The 18,661-nt window shown below is 45.0% G+C and overlaps 1 protein-coding gene across 2 annotated transcripts in view; it reads right to left on the reverse strand.

The window, feature by feature from the left end:
- The window catches only part of CTNNAL1 (catenin alpha like 1), a 142,557-nt gene that overhangs the window by 62,971 nt on the left and 60,925 nt on the right, over positions 1-18,661 (reverse strand). For both annotated transcript variants that reach the window (XM_024202558.2, XM_024202557.2), the window contains exons 4-6: positions 16,650-16,769; positions 3,077-3,166; positions 2,598-2,768 (exon numbers count right to left, since the gene is read on the reverse strand). In XM_024202558.2, coding sequence (XP_024058326.1) covers positions 2,598-2,768; positions 3,077-3,166; positions 16,650-16,769 — 381 coding nt within the window. The remainder of the gene's footprint in view (positions 1-2,597; positions 2,769-3,076; positions 3,167-16,649; positions 16,770-18,661) is intronic.

The following is an 18,661-nucleotide window of genomic DNA, read 5'->3' on the forward strand; positions in this document are numbered from 1 at the left end:
CGCTGCTGCCTGCTGGGGTCCGGCTCAGCCTGCTGCCGGGGTTCGGCAACGGGCTGAGCGGGACCCCGGCAGGCAGCAGCGTGCCATTAAAAATCAGCACGCATGCCATAGGTTGCCGACCCCTGCTCTAGGGCTTGGTTCACAGAGGGTTGTGGGAGAACTTGTCTGTCTGTCCCATGGGAGTTAATTGAGAGTGTTTTGGGTGGTTTTACCCCATGAACACATCCTGCCAACCCATTTTGTGTCCGTATACTCCCAGCAGCCAGAGCAAATAGGGGTACTGTCATTCCAGCGGCAAACCAGTTGATGCTGCTCATGCCTTTTGCCTTAGTCGCAGATTTCCCCTATGTATAACAGTGCTTCTGGAGCAGGGCCGCAAGCACAGATTGGTTGGATCACATTGTCATGCGGACATGGGAATGAACAGCAGTAGGTCCTGAACTTTCGCATGAAGAAGCAGATGTTCCTGGAGATTTGTGATCAGCCTTCCCTATCTTCCAGCACCAGGACACCCATATAACGGAGGTCATGCTGGTCCAAACAGAGATCACTATAGCCATGTATGCTGGCTACCCCAGACTGCTACAGTTTGGAACTCGCAAATCAATTGTGAGGGTTGTTGTGGCAGAGGTTTCTGAGCAGAGATTGTACCCGAAGTTGATGGGCATTAGAAAATGTTCCTGAAATAATTGCTGGCTTTCAGTGAATGAGTTTTCCAATCTGCGCCGCACCATGCAGGGACTCATGCCTATAAATTATACACTGGAAGCATGAGTACATAAGCCACAAAGGTACTACTCCATCGTTATGCAGGCCCTGGTCAACCACAGGGGCAGATTCCTGGACATTAATGTCGGACACACTGGCAGGGTGCATGATGCCAGCGTGTTCCAGAGATCAAGACTTTACCATCATGGAGAAGCTGGGACATTATTCCCATTGAATGACATTCTGATAAATGGAGTCACTGTCCCTACTGTTATTCTAGGAGATCCCACTTACCTGTTGCCATGGCTTATGAAACCATATCCTTATTTCAAAGGACCTAGCAAAAGAAGGTTCAGCTATACACTCAGTAGCTGTAGGAAGGTCCTGGAATGGGACGTTAACATCGCTGACTTGCTGCTTTATTCACTCTCTACACTGTTCTGCTGTCCAACTGATCTCCAACACTGCCATCCGCTTGGATACAGTTTCGTAGACATGATCATTTCTTGTGCTCTTGATGAAGTTGAACGTTTTGCCAGGGCCGGCTCCAGGCACCAGCCCACCAAGCATGTGCTTGGGGCGGCACCTGGAGGGGGGCGGCGCGGCGCTCCGGCCCGAGAGCGGGGCTGCGACTGGGCTCACCGCCCTCCCGGCGGCGCTCCAGCCGCTGGGGAGATCGGAGCCGCAGCGGGCTCTCCGCCCTCCCCCCGGCGCTCTGGCCGCCGGGGAGAGTGGAGCCCCGTCCGGGCTCGCCGCCCTCCTCCCGGCGCTCTGGCCGCCGCGGAGAGCGGAGCCCCGGCCGGGCTCGCCGCTCTCCCCCCGGTGCTCTGGCCGCCGGGGAGAGTGGAGCCGCGGCAGGCTTGCCGCCCTTCCCCCCGGCGCTCTGGCTGCCGGGGAGAGCGGAGCCCCAGCTGGGCTCTCCGCCCTCCTCCCGGCGCTCAGGCCGCCAGTGGAGCCGCAGCGGGCTCGCCGCCCTCCCCCCAGCGCTCCCGGCACCCTCCCCGCGCGGGGGGGGGGAGAGGGGGAGCGGCAAAAAAGCCAGAGCCGGCCCTGCGTTTTGCCCACCTTGCACCAGAGTTTAACTAGAATCCAGCTCTGTTTCTCTGGCCAGCTAGCAATGCGCTTGATGCAGGACTTGATCTTACTGCTGGCCATTCAAATACATGCCGGCATTGATTGTGTTTCCAGTGGAGCCGTCCATGTGGAAGTGAAGGGTTAAATGCCAAACAGCTGCATTTGAACCAGGAGGTTGCTTTCAGTTCCTGGGAAGTGAGTGGAAAGCTTTGGGATTGAAGGGCTAGGAAACACAGCTGCAGAGAACTGGGGGATATCATTGTTGGACTCTCCAAACCTGAATGTGGCAACCTGGACTTGACCTAGCAGCCACGTAGCAATGCCTGAGGCTTTGAATCATTTCAAGGGGGACTGAGGCTCTGACACACACCTCCCCTCTGCCAGCAGGGTCTGTGGGTCTGAGTGAATGATTTCAATGTTGACAGAAGCGGGGCTTGGCCTTAAACCTGTGTCAGAGCCTGGGGTTAGTGAGTGTAGACATACCCTACTATCTGGGCCGCCTAAGAGTGTGAGTTGAGAGCAGCACTTCAACATAGCATATAGATCTGAATACATTTTGATCTACTCCCCTGAGTGTTAGAAGTGGTTGGAATATTAGCAGATGATGTACAATAGCAGCATCGGACAAGCCATAACCATCTTTTTTCAAACTATAATGAACTTCTGGGAGCTCTGTGCAAGGCCTGATATTGGAAACTGCCACTCATTCAAGGTGCAGAGAAATTAGTTTCCTACTGTACATATGTATTTTTGAAATTTATGTTGTAATCAAATTCTTTTAAGCCACAGAATAATAATGCTGTCTTTATCCTTACCTTGAATTCTTTGATGCTCGTATATATACTTATGGAGGCCATTTCATTCTCTCCACTGGGTCTAGAGTCAGTTACGATCTCTATTACCTGCTCCAAAGCTAATCTCATTCGGTGAAACACTCCTTCTTTGTTTAAACGAGCAGATTCACAGTCAGGATGCCTCAGACATGTCTTTAAAAATAAATTTAACATATTACCCAAAAGTCCACGTGTGGTATAATGAAACAAATACTCATTTCTATACCCAGCCTAAAGCAAAAATGTGTAATGTTATTACAAATTCCTTCAATTAACGTACTATTGCACATGGCAACATTTTTAGCATTACTCATGGAAAAGCCTCTCCCCAACATCATTTTACATTCAAATTTCTTTTGTTGCAATCTTTATAACTTAGCTGTGGAAACAGGGTTACCTTATTCTGCCAGCTCCTATAATCTGTGGTTCCCCAACCCTGAGGAAAGTACGCGAAGTCTTACCTTTGAAGCAGTGAGAAGCATCATGGTGCATTTCTCAAGAACAGCCCTAGCTGCCGCCATTCTAGCTTTTTTCTTTTCATCCTTTAAATCCTATGTAAAGAAAATGAAAACACTGAGTATTCTTGGATGATAGCTGAAGAAATTAGCTACTTAGAAAGAAAGAAAAGGACCAACCAAAAGGAAAAAAGTTGTCTTTTTTTTTAAGCTGCTTTATGATGTGAGAGTCTTGAAATATCAGTCTATTCCCAACAGACAACTTCTTGGAAATCTAGAGTACGTGCAGAATTATGACATCACAAAACAATAAAGAATGAAACCTGAGCAACTGAAGGGGAAGACATTTTATGTCGGACTATTTGAAAACTATATTTTATTTCTGTTAACATCCATTTGAGTCAAACTCCTGGAAGAAAAGGTCTCCGATATATTCAATATCCCAGATCCTCCAGCTATGTCCTAAGAAAGCTCCCACTCCTTTAATTTCCTAATCCAAAGGAGTCCTCTTGAATAAACAGGAAGGCAAGACATGACAATTCTAATGTAAAAACCAAGCAAAAAAATCCATCCCAAAATAAAACGGTGTGCAGGGAAGTGAGAGGGAAAGGCAGAGGGAGAAATCAGATCCTCAACACATCATAAAGCAAACAAAAAGCATAAACCCAGTGCTTTTTTGTTAGGTCACCTTTGAAAAACTTGCCAAACCAAAGAATCTTCATAAAGAAAGATGCTATAAAATTATTCTTCTTTTAAAAAGAATAATAGTATTATGTAATTACAACCTTGGTGGTTAAAATATTAAGTGCATAAAATTTTACTTGATGAAACACTTAACTGGCTTAGCTAGAAACCAATCTATTTGTACAGAGAGGAACTCAATAGTAGCAGAAATTTGTCAGGAACTTCCCAGGAGAGGGATGTGTGTCACTTAGCCCATGGAAAGTAAGCCCTGCAAGAGGAGAGAATTTGAGGGCTATGAGCTGGAGAGAGGAAAGATGCTCAAGACACATTAAAGTCATTACAAGAGCAAAGAGTTAAAGATAAAAAAAAGTCTCACACACCAGCAGAACTCAGTTGCATAGTGTCTTAATCTTTAAAGAACTGAGAGCCCTTTCATCACTCCAGCTCAAATACTCTTAAAGTCTTCTTTGAGCAGGTGATCGTGTGGGTGCTCAACCGTAGGCTGTACACTTGCCTGTGACCTCTCCAATGGAAATTGTAAATAGCAGCATCCACAGGACTATGCCTGCACAGTGCAGCACCTAGTGCTCCCAGGCAAGGGCATATAGCTAGGTGCAGACTCACCACCACTCCAACTCCTTCTCCTTCTCAACCACTTGAGGCTCAAAATAGAGCAACTGCAGAATGCTGCTTCCTAGATGCTTTTTCACCTTTCTTACTTATTTGCTTCAATGATTATTTATTATTTTTTTCTAGTTTTGTTAATTTTTCTTGTAGCACAATTTTGTGCTGGGGGGGTGACGGGTTCCCCATGGGGTGCCGCCTGGAACTGGGGTACCACTGAGCCCCCCAACCCAGCAGACTGGGCTCCCACTCACCCTATAATGCTGTGACAAGCTGCAGACATGCTCCCAGTCTCACACTTTCACCAGCACACAGGTAGGGACACACCCAGCTGTAGTAACATGCAGACAGGCTTTCTGACCAGCCCCTGCATGGGAAGGCTATACAGCTAGGGCATTGACCAGCTTCTCAGGTGCACACCCCCTCTGGAAGGTAAACCACAAATTATACTGTCTTGTGCTGCACAGGGAACTGTACAGCATAAGCTCATGAAATTCACCCCCTCCCTCAGTCTTGAGAGGAATATTCACAGCTTTCTGCCCCAAGTTATGAATTCCACTCTGGTTTTAGACAAAAAAAACAAGTTTATTAACTACAAAAGATAGATTTTAAGTGATTATAAGGGATAGCAAACAGATCAAAGCAGATTACCTAGCAAATAAACAAAAACGCAATCTAAGCTTAATATACTAAAGGGATTGAATATGAGAGTTTCAAATTCTCACTCTAAATGATGATTTAAGGCAGTTGCTGACATTCTTAAAGAGCAAGCTGCACTTGCTTGCAGCTTAAAACCCCATGTATTCCTTTCATAAATCCCTCTAGCCTCGGTTCAGCCCTTCCCCCCAGTTCAGTCCTCCTTTCTCAGGTGTTTTCAGGAGTCTCTTTGGGCAGGGAGTCAGTGAACCACCACGATGATGTCACTCCCCTGCCTTAAATAGCTTTTGCATATGGCGGAAACCCATTGTCTCCAAGCTTAGTTCCCACGCCTTTCAGTGGAAAAACACTGGTATTCCAAGATGGAGACCAGCGCCACGTGACTTGGTCACATGTCCCTGTAGGGTCACAGCAGCCATAACTCAGAGGCTGTTTGTAGCGTCCTCAGGAAGGCTTCCCAGTGGGAGATTAGCTTCTTCTAAAACCTATTGTTCTCCCTAATGGCCCTTCCCAGCCAGCTATCTAGATTGATTACATTCTGCCTAGTGGGCGTTCTCCAGGAGTAAACACAATTGTAATAGATGCACAGACAATATTCCTAACTTCAGATACCAAAATGATACATGCATACAAATAGGACAATCATATTGAGTGAATCATAACCTTTTCAATGATATCTTACATACCTCATAGCTATGCCATAATCATATCATAACAATATCTCTATGAAGATCACCGCTGCTCCAACTCCTTCTCAGCAACCTGAGGCTCAAAATAGAGCAATTGAAGAATGCTGCTTCCTAGCTGATTTTTCACCTTTCTTACTTATTTGCTATTTATTTTATTATTTTTTCTAGTTCTGTTAATTTTTCTTAGTTGTAACACAATTTTGTGCTTGGGGGGTTTCCCCCTTCCTAAATTTCTTGACCTTGCAGGCTTTGTGGTCTATGACACTTCCCTGGACTATGCCTAAGGCCTCAAGGTACAAGCCCTATCAAACCTGCCCACAAATCTTTTCCTCATAGCAACAAGCACTCCAGCCTTGGAGAATCTCATATCCTATCCAAACGCAAAGTCTACCCGGAGTTTAAGGGCAGGTCCCACAAGGATAGAGAGGCTAGACTCAAGCTCTTCCTAATGGAATGCTCCTCATCTCCCATGGGGTCTGATTCCCTCTCCCTGCCCAGTACATCGGGCTAAACCTCTCAGGCCGTACCAGTGACTTCCAGTGCTCGGGGGCAGTTTCAGAGATGAAGGCCACTAAGAGAAGAAAACTCCTTTTTCCCCACCAAAGACTCTCGAAAGAGGAGTAAGTCACCTCTTAGAGCAGACTAATGGGTACAGCCTAGACTCCAGCTGACTCTAGTACCAAGATTTTGGTACCGCCTAGATGTCATCTCAATTGGAGAAATCATCAATGAAGCAGCACCAAGAGGCACCTTCCTCTGTACCATCTGACACCTCTAGGCAGTGAGATTCATCTAAGACCAGAGACTCTTAAGAAGACCACTTCAAGGGCACTGGTACAGACATCCTCTTGGAGCCAGAGAGACCATTCAGACCACCTGCTGGATCTCTCAGTACCATCTTCCTCTTGACATAACCACTCTAAGCACTGAGACATCACCTCATCCACTACCACATGCATCTCTAGCCCTGCAATCATCCCCATTTCAGGCCCCGGTACCGCATCAGGCTCCTACTGCTCGTTATCATAGCCCTCCAATGCCCTCCAGATTTCTTTCTCCCAAGGATCCCATCTCAGATGAACTGCAGTACCCTCTCCTAAACGGCACTATAAGAGACTCTTCCCCATTGCCACTTCATCAGTTGATTACTGAACCCTTACTCGCAAGAACAAGACTTGATTCACTGCCTCCAGTACCAGCACCGATGCCCAAAGACTCACTATTCAACTCGGAAGATGACATCCTCAGACTCGGAGGTTTTCATACAGGGCTCTATCTCAACACTTACCACACCACGCCTCTAGAGACATACCCTGAGGAAGACTTCCTAGAGCCCAGCAGATGCCCTAGGTTCCCTGAGCACAAATACCTGTGGGGATCCTTCCCCTATCCACCTCTACAGTGGGACTACTGGAACGCCTGGGTAGGTTATGGCACCCAATCTTACAGGGTACCAGCCTACAAGAAACAACAACAGGAACGCCTGCCAGTACTGCAACAGCCACTGGCACTGCAAAATAGCCCACCAGTACTGAATATTTCCCTGGTACCCGAGGAGACTCACGAGGAGCGAGAGCCACCAAATGAAGGGTTACCCCCTTCACCCAAGTCTTCCTTATCCCTGACAAGGCAACGATGCTGCTGCTGCCATCTCCTTCTTATGCAGATGACTTTAGGGCCTTCCAGGACTTAATGAAGTGGTTAGCAGAATCCCTCCAGATTCCATTGGAGGATGTACAAGAGCCTCAACATTCCCAGGTGGACATTTTACATATCATCCCCCCAGAGTAAGATATCCCTTCCCATCAATGAAGCACTGTCATCACTAGCATGTAATCTATGACACTATCCCATCTACTTAAAAGAGTCGGATAAAAATATTACATTCCAGTCAAGGGAATGGAGTATTTCTTAACTCATTGCCCCCCAACTCTTTGGTTGTAGACATGGTCAATGATTGTCAAGCCCGCTCCAGATTCTCTCCTTCTGAGAAGGTGTTTAAACACCTAGATTTCCTGAGTAGGAAAAGCTGTTTGTCAGCTGCTCATCAATTTCAAATCACGAACTACCAGACCTTGATGGTAAAATATGATTTTTAACAACTATTCAAAGTTTGCTCATTTTCTAGAACAACTGCCACAAGACCAAAAGGAACAATTTCCAGCCCTCATTTCAGAGGCTCAGTTGACTGCTAAAGCTTCCCTGTAGGCTACTCTCAGCGACACTGACATGGCTTCACAGTCCTTAGCCACCATTTTAGTACCATCTGCAACAGGTCTACAAAGCCCCCAGAAGAGGATTACCCTCCTCTACAACCACCCAGCCTGCACCTTTCTCTAAGTCATTATTTTGACAATATGGTCAAGGGCCTCAAACAATCTTTTCCTCCAGACCCACTAATTGCACCATTCTGCCATCTATCCTCCTTCTGGAGATTGCCTATTCCATTCCCTACAAACCTGGGAGCTTATCACCACAGACAAGTGGATTCTAGGGGTGGTCACTACAGGATACTCCATTCATTGCCGTTCTGTCCCGCCCACCCTCCCTTTCTTTCTTCCTCTTCAGGGATCTCTCTCACAAGGATCTTCTAATGCAAGAAGTCCAATCTCTCCTGCACTTAGGGACAATCAAGCCAGTTCATTCTCAATTTGTTGGAAAGGGGTTCTATTCCAAATATTTCCTGGTTCTCAAGAGGTGAAGGTTGGAGGCTGATATTAGATCTCAGGAATCTGAACACCTACATCCTATTACAGTACTTCAGGATGGTAATGCTAGTTACCATAAACCCACCCACAGAAGCAGGGGGCTGTTTCGTTGCCCTCCACCTCCAAGATGACGCATGAAAATAGGCTATTCATCCCTCCCTCAAGCATTCTTTGCTTTTTGCAATAGGCTCAGAACATTACCAATATCGTGTCCTTCCCTTGGGATATCCATGGCCCTAAGGGTCTTTATGAAGGTCCTCTCAGCAATAGCGTCTCACCTGTGCTAGTAGGGCATCACATTTTTTCCATATCTGGACGACTGGCTCCTTAGAGGCCGCTCCACCCAAGAGGCCCAGTCAGCGACGTCCAAGGCCGTAGCCCTATTTCAGTTTCTGGGTCTCTGCATCAATCTAAAAGAAGTCTACATTAATACTGTCCAGCAGATAGGGAGTCTAGTGCAGCCCTGATGAATTCTAACCACCAGGGTTTACCAGCCCGAGGACAGATTTTCCACTGCATCCAGCCTGAGCTCTGCTCTACAGCACAACCCCCAAACAACTACAAGGGCCTGTCTACAATCCTAGGTCACATGTCGGCCTCCATGTTCATTATTCCACATGCAAGACTGCATCTCAGATGCCTTCAGGCCTGGCTAAGGCCTACATACACCTCAAACAGACACAATCTTTCCAAATGAATCACTGTGCCTCCATAGGTACTAGACTCTCTCGGGCAGTGGAAACACCCCCTGAATGGGAATTCCATTTCCACACCTATCACTTTTGAAAATTCTCATCACAAACACTTCTCTCTTGGGTTGGGGTGGGGGCGCATGAACAGGGTGCCAGAGCACAGGGCAAATGATCCCCATAAGAGATATCGTTCCACATCAACATCCTGGACCTAAGAGCAGTCTGCTATGCATATTAGCACTTCCTTCATGATACAGCAGGCCCTTCTATCGGGTAATGTTGAGGACAACAGGACAGCTATGTACTACGTAAACCAACGAAGGAGAGCAGGATCATAGAATCATAGAATATCAGCGTTGGAAGGGACCTCAGGAGGTCATATAGTCCAACCTCCTGCTCAAAGCAGGACCAATCCCCAACTAAATCATCCCAGCCAGGGCGTTGTCAAGCCGGGCCTTAAAAACCAATAAAGAAGGAGATTCCACCATCTCCCTAGGTAAACCATTCCAGTGCTTCACCACCCTCCTAATGAAAAAGTTTTTCCTAATATCCAACCTAAACCTCCCCCACTGCAACTTGAGACCATTACTCCTTGTTCTGTCATCTGCCACCACTGAGAACAGTCTAGATCCATCCTCTTTGGAACCCCCTTTCAGGTAGTTGAAAGCAGCTATCAAATCCCCCCTCATTCTTCTCTTCTGCAGACTAAATAATCCCAGTTCCCTCAGCCTCTCCTCATAAGTCATGTGCTCCAGCCCCCTAATCATTTTTGTTGCCCTCCGCTGGACACTGTCCAATTTTTCCACACCCTTGTTGTAGTGTGGGGCCCAAAACTGGACACAGTACTCCAGATGAGTCCTCATCAATGCCAAATAAGAGGGGAATGATCACATCCCTTGATCTGCTGGCAATGCTCCTACTTATACAGCCCAAAATGCCGTTAGCTTTCTTGGCAACAAGGGCACACTGTTGACTCATATCCAGCTTCTCGTCCACAGTAACCCCTAGGTCCTTTTCTGCAGAACTGCTGCCTAGCCACTCGGTCCCTAGTCTGTAACAGTGCATGGGATTCTTCCGTCCTAAGTGCAGGACTCTGCACTTGGCCTTGTTGAACCTCATCAGATTTCTTTTGGCCCAATCCTCTAATTTGTCTAGGTCCCTATGTATCCTATCCCTACCCTCCAGCGTATCTACCACTCCTCCCAGTTAAGGGTCATCTGCAAACTTGCTGAGGATGCAATCCACGCCATCCTCCAGACCATTAATGAAGATACTGAACAAAACCGGCCCCAGGACTGACCCTTGGGGCACTCTGCTTGATACTGGCTGCCAACTAGAGATGGAGCCATTGATCACTACCTGTTGAGCCCGACGATCTAGCCAGCTTTCTATCCACCCTATAGTCCATTTATTCAGCCCATACTTCTTTAACTTGCTGGCAAGAATACCGTGGGAGACTGTATCAAAAGCTTTACTAAAGTCAAGGAATAACAATCCACTGCTTTCCCCTCATCCACAGAGCCAGTTATCTCATCATAGAAGGCAATTAGGTTAGTCAGGCACGACTTCCCCTTGGTGAATCCATGCTGACTGTTCCTGATCACTTTCCTCTCCTCTAAGTGTTTCATAATTGATTCCTTGAGGACCTGCTCCATGATTTTTCCAGGGACTGAGGTGAGGCTGACTGGCCTGTAATTCCCCGGATCCTCCTCCTTCCCTTTTTTAAAGATGGGCACTACATTAGCCTTTTTCCAGTCATTTGGGACCTCCCCCGATCGCCATGAGTTTTCAAAGTTCCCCAATTCTTATTTGCAGAACCACCAAGGCTGTGGAACTGGTGTCTCTTCCATCACTTAGAAAGCTCTGCAGTTTATCTACTGCGCCTTTAGAACACAGTTGCAGACTCAATGAGCAGGAGCTCCCATCGGGACCACAAGTGGGAGCTCAACAGCTCCTACTTCCACAGAATCTGTCACACCTGAGGCCTCCCAAATGTAAACCTCTTTGCAACCTCAAATGTGAAATGTTGCCTTTTCTGGTCGAAGGAGGGATGCAGCCACAGCTGCATGGGAGATGCCCTGCTGGTACCTTGGTCCTGCATCCTGCTCTATGCCCATACACCTATACCTTCAATCCTGAGGACCTCAATCAAACTGAAGCAAGAAAGGGCAATGGCTATCTTGATTGCACCTTCATGGCTGAAACAAGTGTGGAACTCGGATCTGCTTCATCTCTCTGTGGTGATGCCTCTCTGACTTCCCTTTGGCGGGACTGGCGGGGAGAGAATCTCCTGTCACAGAATTCCAGCACCCAGAACCATCCCAACCTCTCATCTCTGAACCTGAAAGTATGGCTCCTCAGCGGTTCTTGGGCATAGAGTTGAACTGCTCAGCTAATGTTCTGTCAGTCCTCTTGTGGAGCAGGAAACCTACTACTCGAAAGACTTATCTGCAAAAGTGAAAACACTTTCATTCCTGGTGCTGTCACCACTCTTTGCAAGCCTCAGAAGTGCCACTCTCAGTGATCCTATATTACCTGTTGGACCTAAAGGCACAAGGTCTGTCAATGAATTCAGTCAGAGTACACCTGGCCACCATTACAGCCTTCCACTCACCTATCAAAGGGGTTTCAGTATTTGCCAGTCTAACCATGGCAATATTCCTTACGGGTTTATAAAATGTATTCCCTCTTATCCAGAACTCTGCACCTCTACGGGACCTCAAACTAGTCCTCAATGCCTTGAGGAATGGCCCCATTTGTGCCAATGGCTACCTGCTCACTCTCCGATCTCTCCCTCAAGACTTCATTCCTGATAGCCATCAACTTAGCCAAAAGAATGGGCGATTTAAGGGTACTCATGGCAGACCTACCATACACCTTCTTCTACTGTGACCAGGGCATGCTGCGCCCCCATCCTCGATTCCTTCCTAAAGTCTGGGTGAAATTTCATATCAACCAAGAGATCCATTTACCAGTATTTTATCCTAAGCCCCATTCCTCAAGGGAGGAAGATATTCTCCACAAATTAGATGGTGAGGGCCCTCAGCATCTACCTTGACAGCACTAAGACCTTTAGGACTTCTCCCAGACTTTTTGTATCCTTTGCCAAAAGATGAATGGATGGCCAATTTCCACTCAAACTGACGTTACCCAGGGTACAATCTGGACTGATGAATAGCTGCGTCCCCTCAGTTCTCCAACCCGGGATGCCTTTTACACTGTTTTGCTGTGAGAGCTACCATTCCTGGTCTGTCTGCACACAGCCTCCAGCATGTAAGTTACTCCCAGTTATATTGTGTGAGTGCTATTGCCAGCCACTAATGAACTACACTGCAGAGCAACACAAGCAAATTCCCAGTCCCAGACTTTCCCCAGAAATGTGCATCCTGTACTGCCCAGCCCTCTCCTGGACAATACAAGCTCATATAAAATCTGTCATTTTATTAATAGAAAATGATACGCACAAATCCTGTTATACCAGATGAAGTTTCCCAAACACTTCAATCCAGACACACTGGTTTAGATAAAACAATAAAACAAGTTTATTAACAACAGAAGGATAGATTTTAAGTGATTACAAGTAATGAGGCATAAAATCAGAATTGGTTACAAGAAAATAAAAGCAAAACACAACTAATGCCCAACTTGACAAGCTAAGTGAATTAAAAGCAAAGTCTCTCTCACCATATGTTCCAACAGTCTTACTGGCTGAATTTCTTTCAGACAGGATCCCTCCCCAGTCCAAAGCTGTTTCCTTTGTTCTTCAGGTACTGTGGATGCCATGGATAGAGAGAAAGGGAGGAATAATTTGGGGCATCTCCTTTTATAGTTCTTTCTCTTCTTCGAGAATCACCACCAGCAGAGGTTCAGGAGAGAGCATGTCTGTGTGGATGGGAACCCCAAGCTGTTTCTTTGTCAAGATGTAGATTTTCACCCACATCTTCTTTCCCGTCAAAGAACGGCCATTTAACCAGTTGATGGTCTATTTGATTTTGTTGACACCTGGCTGAGACGTTGGTTAGCATTTTTTCCACTGAGGAACTGGTTTGTAGCTGCTCCCCACAGACTTGGAACATGTATTAGTAATACCATACAGAGGAATCCTATAACTTTACGTGCAATGTTGTTCCACATTTAACCAGGACAATAATGATCAGCAAATTATGAGTTTTTCAAATGATACCTCATAAGGCATACTTTGTACAAAATTTATCATAGTCCTGTAAAAGGGGTGCATATAGGGGTACAGACTGTCACAGTGGGTATCACATGGTATCTGAACTTACTATGAAACTGGTAGGATACATCACCCTCAAATTGACAGCCCACTCCACTAGGGCTCAGTCCTTCTCTATAGCCCTCCTTTAGGATGCTGCCATAGCAGAAATCTGCAGGGCTGCCTCCTGGTCCTCAGTTCACACGTTTGCCAAACATTACACGATCATACCTGCATCCAGAGGTGACACTATCTTTGGTGATGCAGTCCTCTGAACTGTCTTGAATTCGCCTCCTTGGCACATGCCTCCACATTGACATGCTGCGTGGGAGGCTCCTTTGGTGAAGCACCCATAGGGACATACACTCCAAGGAGAGGTTACTTACCTGTACAGTAACTTGAGTTCCTCAAGGTGTTTTGTCCCTCTGGGTGCTCTACCTTTCTGCCCTCCTTCCCATCTGCTGTGGAGTCTTCCAGCCACCATAGCTGAGAAGGAACTGGACAGGCCAGGGGTCCAAGCCTCCCCATATGACCTCGCCTGGGAGCATAAGGCAATCCACTGTGGGCACTGCTATTTACAATCTCCAATGGAAGGTGCACAGGCCCACACACATCCTATGGTGGAGAACTACCGGGACAAAACACCTTGAACTCAAGATACGGTACAGGTAAGTAACCTCTCCAGCTGCTGAGTTGCATTAAAGAAGAGAAGGAAGTCTTAGGAATTCTGCAGGACAGCAACAAAGACTTCTTCCCTTTAGAACTCAGGAACCTGATTCTATAGCAAATGACATTATGTACTCGGCATTTTTTAGGCAATTGCTAGAAGCTTAGCTCTACTGAAAAATTTATCCACATAGAATATAAAGGAAAGTCACTATCTTTATAATTCTGCCTCTCTGATGTTATCTTGCAGGATTCTCACATTTAGTCTTAGTCCCCTAGTGTGAGGCAAACAGAACTCTACCAACTCTGAAAGATTTTTGTGAGCATAAAAGGGCCGCCATCCCCTCTTTATAAGGGCAATGATTCTCTGCTTATGGTAATGCAACACAAAGCTTAAACACCACCCTTGAAACTTTCCAGATAATTCCTGATTTAGCAGGAAATGAAGGCTCCTGTGATATGCTAAGGATTGAATCAGAAGGAAAACCAGAAATAAGAAAGAGGTAGCAAGCTACAGAAGGAACCCTTTCACTGACCAGGTAACAGAATTGACTGGCAGGCTTCAAAAATTGCTAGAGTCAAGCTCTGTGGTCGCTACCACAGCTCTTCAGAGTTTTGTTGCTCTGAATGTAGAGTTCTGCCTGTCTCACCGCAGGGAGCTGAGACAAAACAGTCAGAATCCTGCAATAATGGTATCTTTAGGGATTTATACTCACTCTGTTTTTAGCTTTCAGGGCTCATTTATTTACGCAAATTCTAAACTTTCATTTTTTTAAAAAAGTGTCTACAACTTTTCCAGTTACCAATATTTAGTAAGCATTATGTAAATACTGTCCTGTCAACATGAAAAATATGAAAGCAATTTCTTCAAAAAAAAAAATGTAAGTTTTCCCACATTACTTAGAAAACACTTAAAAAGGCAGGAAACAAATTTTTAAAAGAGAAATGTAGTGATGCTAACCAAAAGGTACTTACATCTGTGAAATCACTTTGCTTTTATGTTGCATTCCTTTACCCCAACATTTATTGGTATTTAAGTGCATTTAGACTATAAGCTCTTTAGAGCACGGACAGTCTCTACTAGGAAAATGACCCATTTCTGATAATGCTCATCAGTAACTGGTTCTCCTCAAAGGGTGTTAAGATTATTTGGCTTCTAGTAAAGTTGAAACAAAATCATTTTCAGCATCCTTACAGAAGGAATGAGATGCAGCGTTCCATCAGGGCTCTAACACGCTCATAATAGTTACGTAAACAGTTTTGACCTGTCTTTAGTAGCAGCTGACTAGAGCACAGCTTTAAAAAAATCTGAATTACTTTTGAAATTCTGCATCCACACCCCTGCACACCGTACAGGTGTTAAATGTGTATGTCTAATGTCAAGCTACTGACTAAGGCCCTCATCCTTTAACTGCACCCACATCCATAGACTTCTGACTTCAACAGGGCTCCTTGTAGGCATAAGGGTTTGCCAGAGTGGATCCCTTTGCAAGATCTAGCTGTAAAAAAACCTAATTACTACTATGCTTAGCATAATTCTACAATAATTTTCACAAATCAAGTAATGTCCAATCACTATAGTTTTCTGAACAGCAAAAGTGTAAATACTCCCAAACTAGTTTTCACTGAGTTTCTGGAAAAAAGTGTTCACATTTAATCATAATAAGCCTTGATCATGGTAATAGTTAAGCAAGTGTTGAGGGGAATGGAAAGAAAGAAAGAAAGAAAGAAAGAAAAAGAGTACTTTATGACAAGATTGTATGTCATCAGCCAGAAGCTATGGGCTTGATGCAAGAATTACTGAGTGAAATTAACTGGTCTGAATTAGGCAGATAGTCAGATAAATCATCACAATGGTCCCTTCTGATCTTAAAAACCATTAAACAAATGTAGAACACAAGGTCAAGCCTCTAGAGTACATTAAAGGAAACAGTGCCTGGTGTCTCTGAGATGTTGACATTTCACCTTGAGAACAATGAACATACTTAAAGTTTTGCACACATGCCTAGTGTTATTAAACATAATGAAAACACCGACAGTGATGTTTTCCCCCCAATAAAACTACTAGACAGCAGCATATTGAAGCCCAAACTACAAAATGACCATTTCAGGAAAGAGGCCTGGCTTCCTTATATTCCTTCAAATCAGCTGCTGATGGATTACAGCACAATTAAACATCAGTGATCAGGCCACATTCTCCAAAGAGACTCAAAATTTTGCAATAACTTCAGCAAGAAATACACAAACAGATCACAGTCTTCGTTTGATTGCTGAGAAGGTGCTCATCTGTGTTACATGCAAGGTATTAAGTAACAAGAACATGGAGTTAAGCACCTGTTTTGGCAGCTTTCAAATGATAAGATACTGGCAATTTGGTTATCAGATACCAGAGCAGGCTATTTACATAGCTCCTCCCCTTGCTTTTGGAAAGTGATTCACTAAGAATAGCCCTCCTCAGTGAGAGGAGGGGAGAGAAAACTGGGTTTTGGAAACATCTGCAGGATAAGGATACAAGTATTCATTGTTTTTTGTAGCCACACCACAATCACTTTTCTTTAAAAAAAGAACCCAACTCCACTGTTGAATAGAGCCAAAAGTCACAGTTACTTGGAATAAACCTTGAAGCTTTTCATCAGTACTTACATTTTGTCGGTCTCCAGTTAAATGGGCGAACTCCACCATTTCATTTCCAAACTGACTGAATATTTGCACAAACTCTTGAAAACTACTCACTTTCTCTAGCTGTTCCATTGTTGCAAGAACCTGTAATATGTTGAAGAAAATAGTTATGATGGCTATTTGTAACCTGTAAAACTGCAGTAGAGTAAGATAAAATTCCTAAAAGTGTAGAAAGTGTTGTGCAGAAGCTTCTAAAGCAGATTTTCGTACGTTTACATATTAAGCTACATTTTATCTATTAATGAATAGTAATTATTTACTTTCTTAATTTCATCTTTAACAAAGCATTGCAATAAAACTGCTCCTTTAGTAAATAGAGAAGAAGGAAATTTGACTAACAAATACTATTAGTCGAGAGACAGAGTGCTTGGATTATACAGATTAAATTGGGTCATGCAGGACCATTATTTCAAGAGGTGTTAGAAATGAAGGAAGAGGTGGTAAAAAGCTCTTTTCTTGTAGATGGAAAAATATTTTAATCATTCTGTTTCACTCAAAATATGAGACCCATTTGTTCTGAAAGCCAACAAGGATAAACATTTTATATTCCCTTTCCTCTCAGAACAAAACCATTTCTCCCAGTATCTGAAGAAATAAGTTTTAGAAGATCCAGTTTACCTACTTTAAAAAAGGATTTTCGAAGTCCAAGCATCCTATTTCAGCCCCGTGGCTGCAGGCTTCAGCCCTATGGGAGCATCGGGGCTTGTGGCTCTGAGCTTTAGCCCCACAGCTCCAGGCTTTAGCCTCACAGGAAGCACTGGGGCTTGGGGCACCATTCACGGGGCCCTACAACCCACCTGACGCAGCACACGGCCCCCCACCCTTGTTGAGAACCAATGGTCTACACTTCAAGCAGATTTTTAAAGAATCATAGAAATGTAGGGCTGGAAGGAACCTTGAGAGATCAAAGTCCAGCCCCTACACTGAGGCAGGACCAAGTAACCCTAGCCTAGTGGTCCCCAAACTTTTTCTACTCCCCCCCCAGAACCTGACGGGAACCCAGGTCAGGGCTGGGTCCATAGGCACAGCAGGGCTGGGCAACACTCCCCCCTTCCCCTCCATACCCCCTGAACGTTCCTCTGCACCATCCTGGGGCGGGGGGCCCTGCACCCCACAATTTGGGGACCACTGCCTTAGACCATCCCTTACAGGTAGTTTTCCAACCTAGTCTTAAAAACCTCCAATGATGGGGATTCCAAAACCTCTCTAAGCTTATTACAGAGCTTAAGTACTTTCATTAGGAAGAACTTTCTACATATATCAAACCTATATCTCCCATGCTGCAGATTAAGCCCTATCTTCTTGTCCTACCTTTAGTGGACATGGAGAACAACTGACCAGAGTCCTTTTTAAAACAGCCCTTAACATATTTAAAGACTTATCAGGTCCCTCCTCAGTCTTCTTTTCTTAAGACTATACATGCCCAGTTTTTTTTTTTTTTTTTAACCTTTCCTCATAGGTCAGGGTTTCTGAACACCTTTTATCATTTTGTTGATCTCCTCTGGACTCAGTGTTCCCTCTAATTTTTTCCATCCATTAGCAGAATGAATTTTGTTATGTGCAGCATCAATATCGAGGTAATGTGCAGATGTGTACCAGCAATAGACACAAAAAACCTATATATTTTTAAAGTTACCAATGGTACATGTGAAGGGGATCGTAAAGATTTCCCGGAATCTGACATTTAGGGCCAAATCCTCTGCTGGTGTACAGCCGCCAGGATGTCACTGGAACTACTTCGATTTACAGTAGCTGAGGATTTGGCCCTTCAAGTGTATCATATTAGAACAGCTTCCTTATCACTATTGCAGATGCACAGACTGAAGTCTTATGCACATAACAGGCTTTTCTGAAGAGCAGAAAACAATGAAATTCTATAATGTGCAACCCATATTTCAGGTTGCAGTTCCCTTTGCTCAGAATTTAATTTAGTGGCTGGCCGTGCCCGGCTGAACCTAAACTGAGACTCCTCACCC

The sequence above is a fragment of the Terrapene carolina genome, unplaced genomic scaffold (genome assembly GCF_002925995.2).
Source record: "Terrapene carolina triunguis isolate 2854851 unplaced genomic scaffold, T_m_triunguis-2.0 Scaffold613, whole genome shotgun sequence".
In the NCBI taxonomy this organism is placed as follows: Eukaryota; Metazoa; Chordata; order Testudines; family Emydidae; genus Terrapene; species Terrapene triunguis.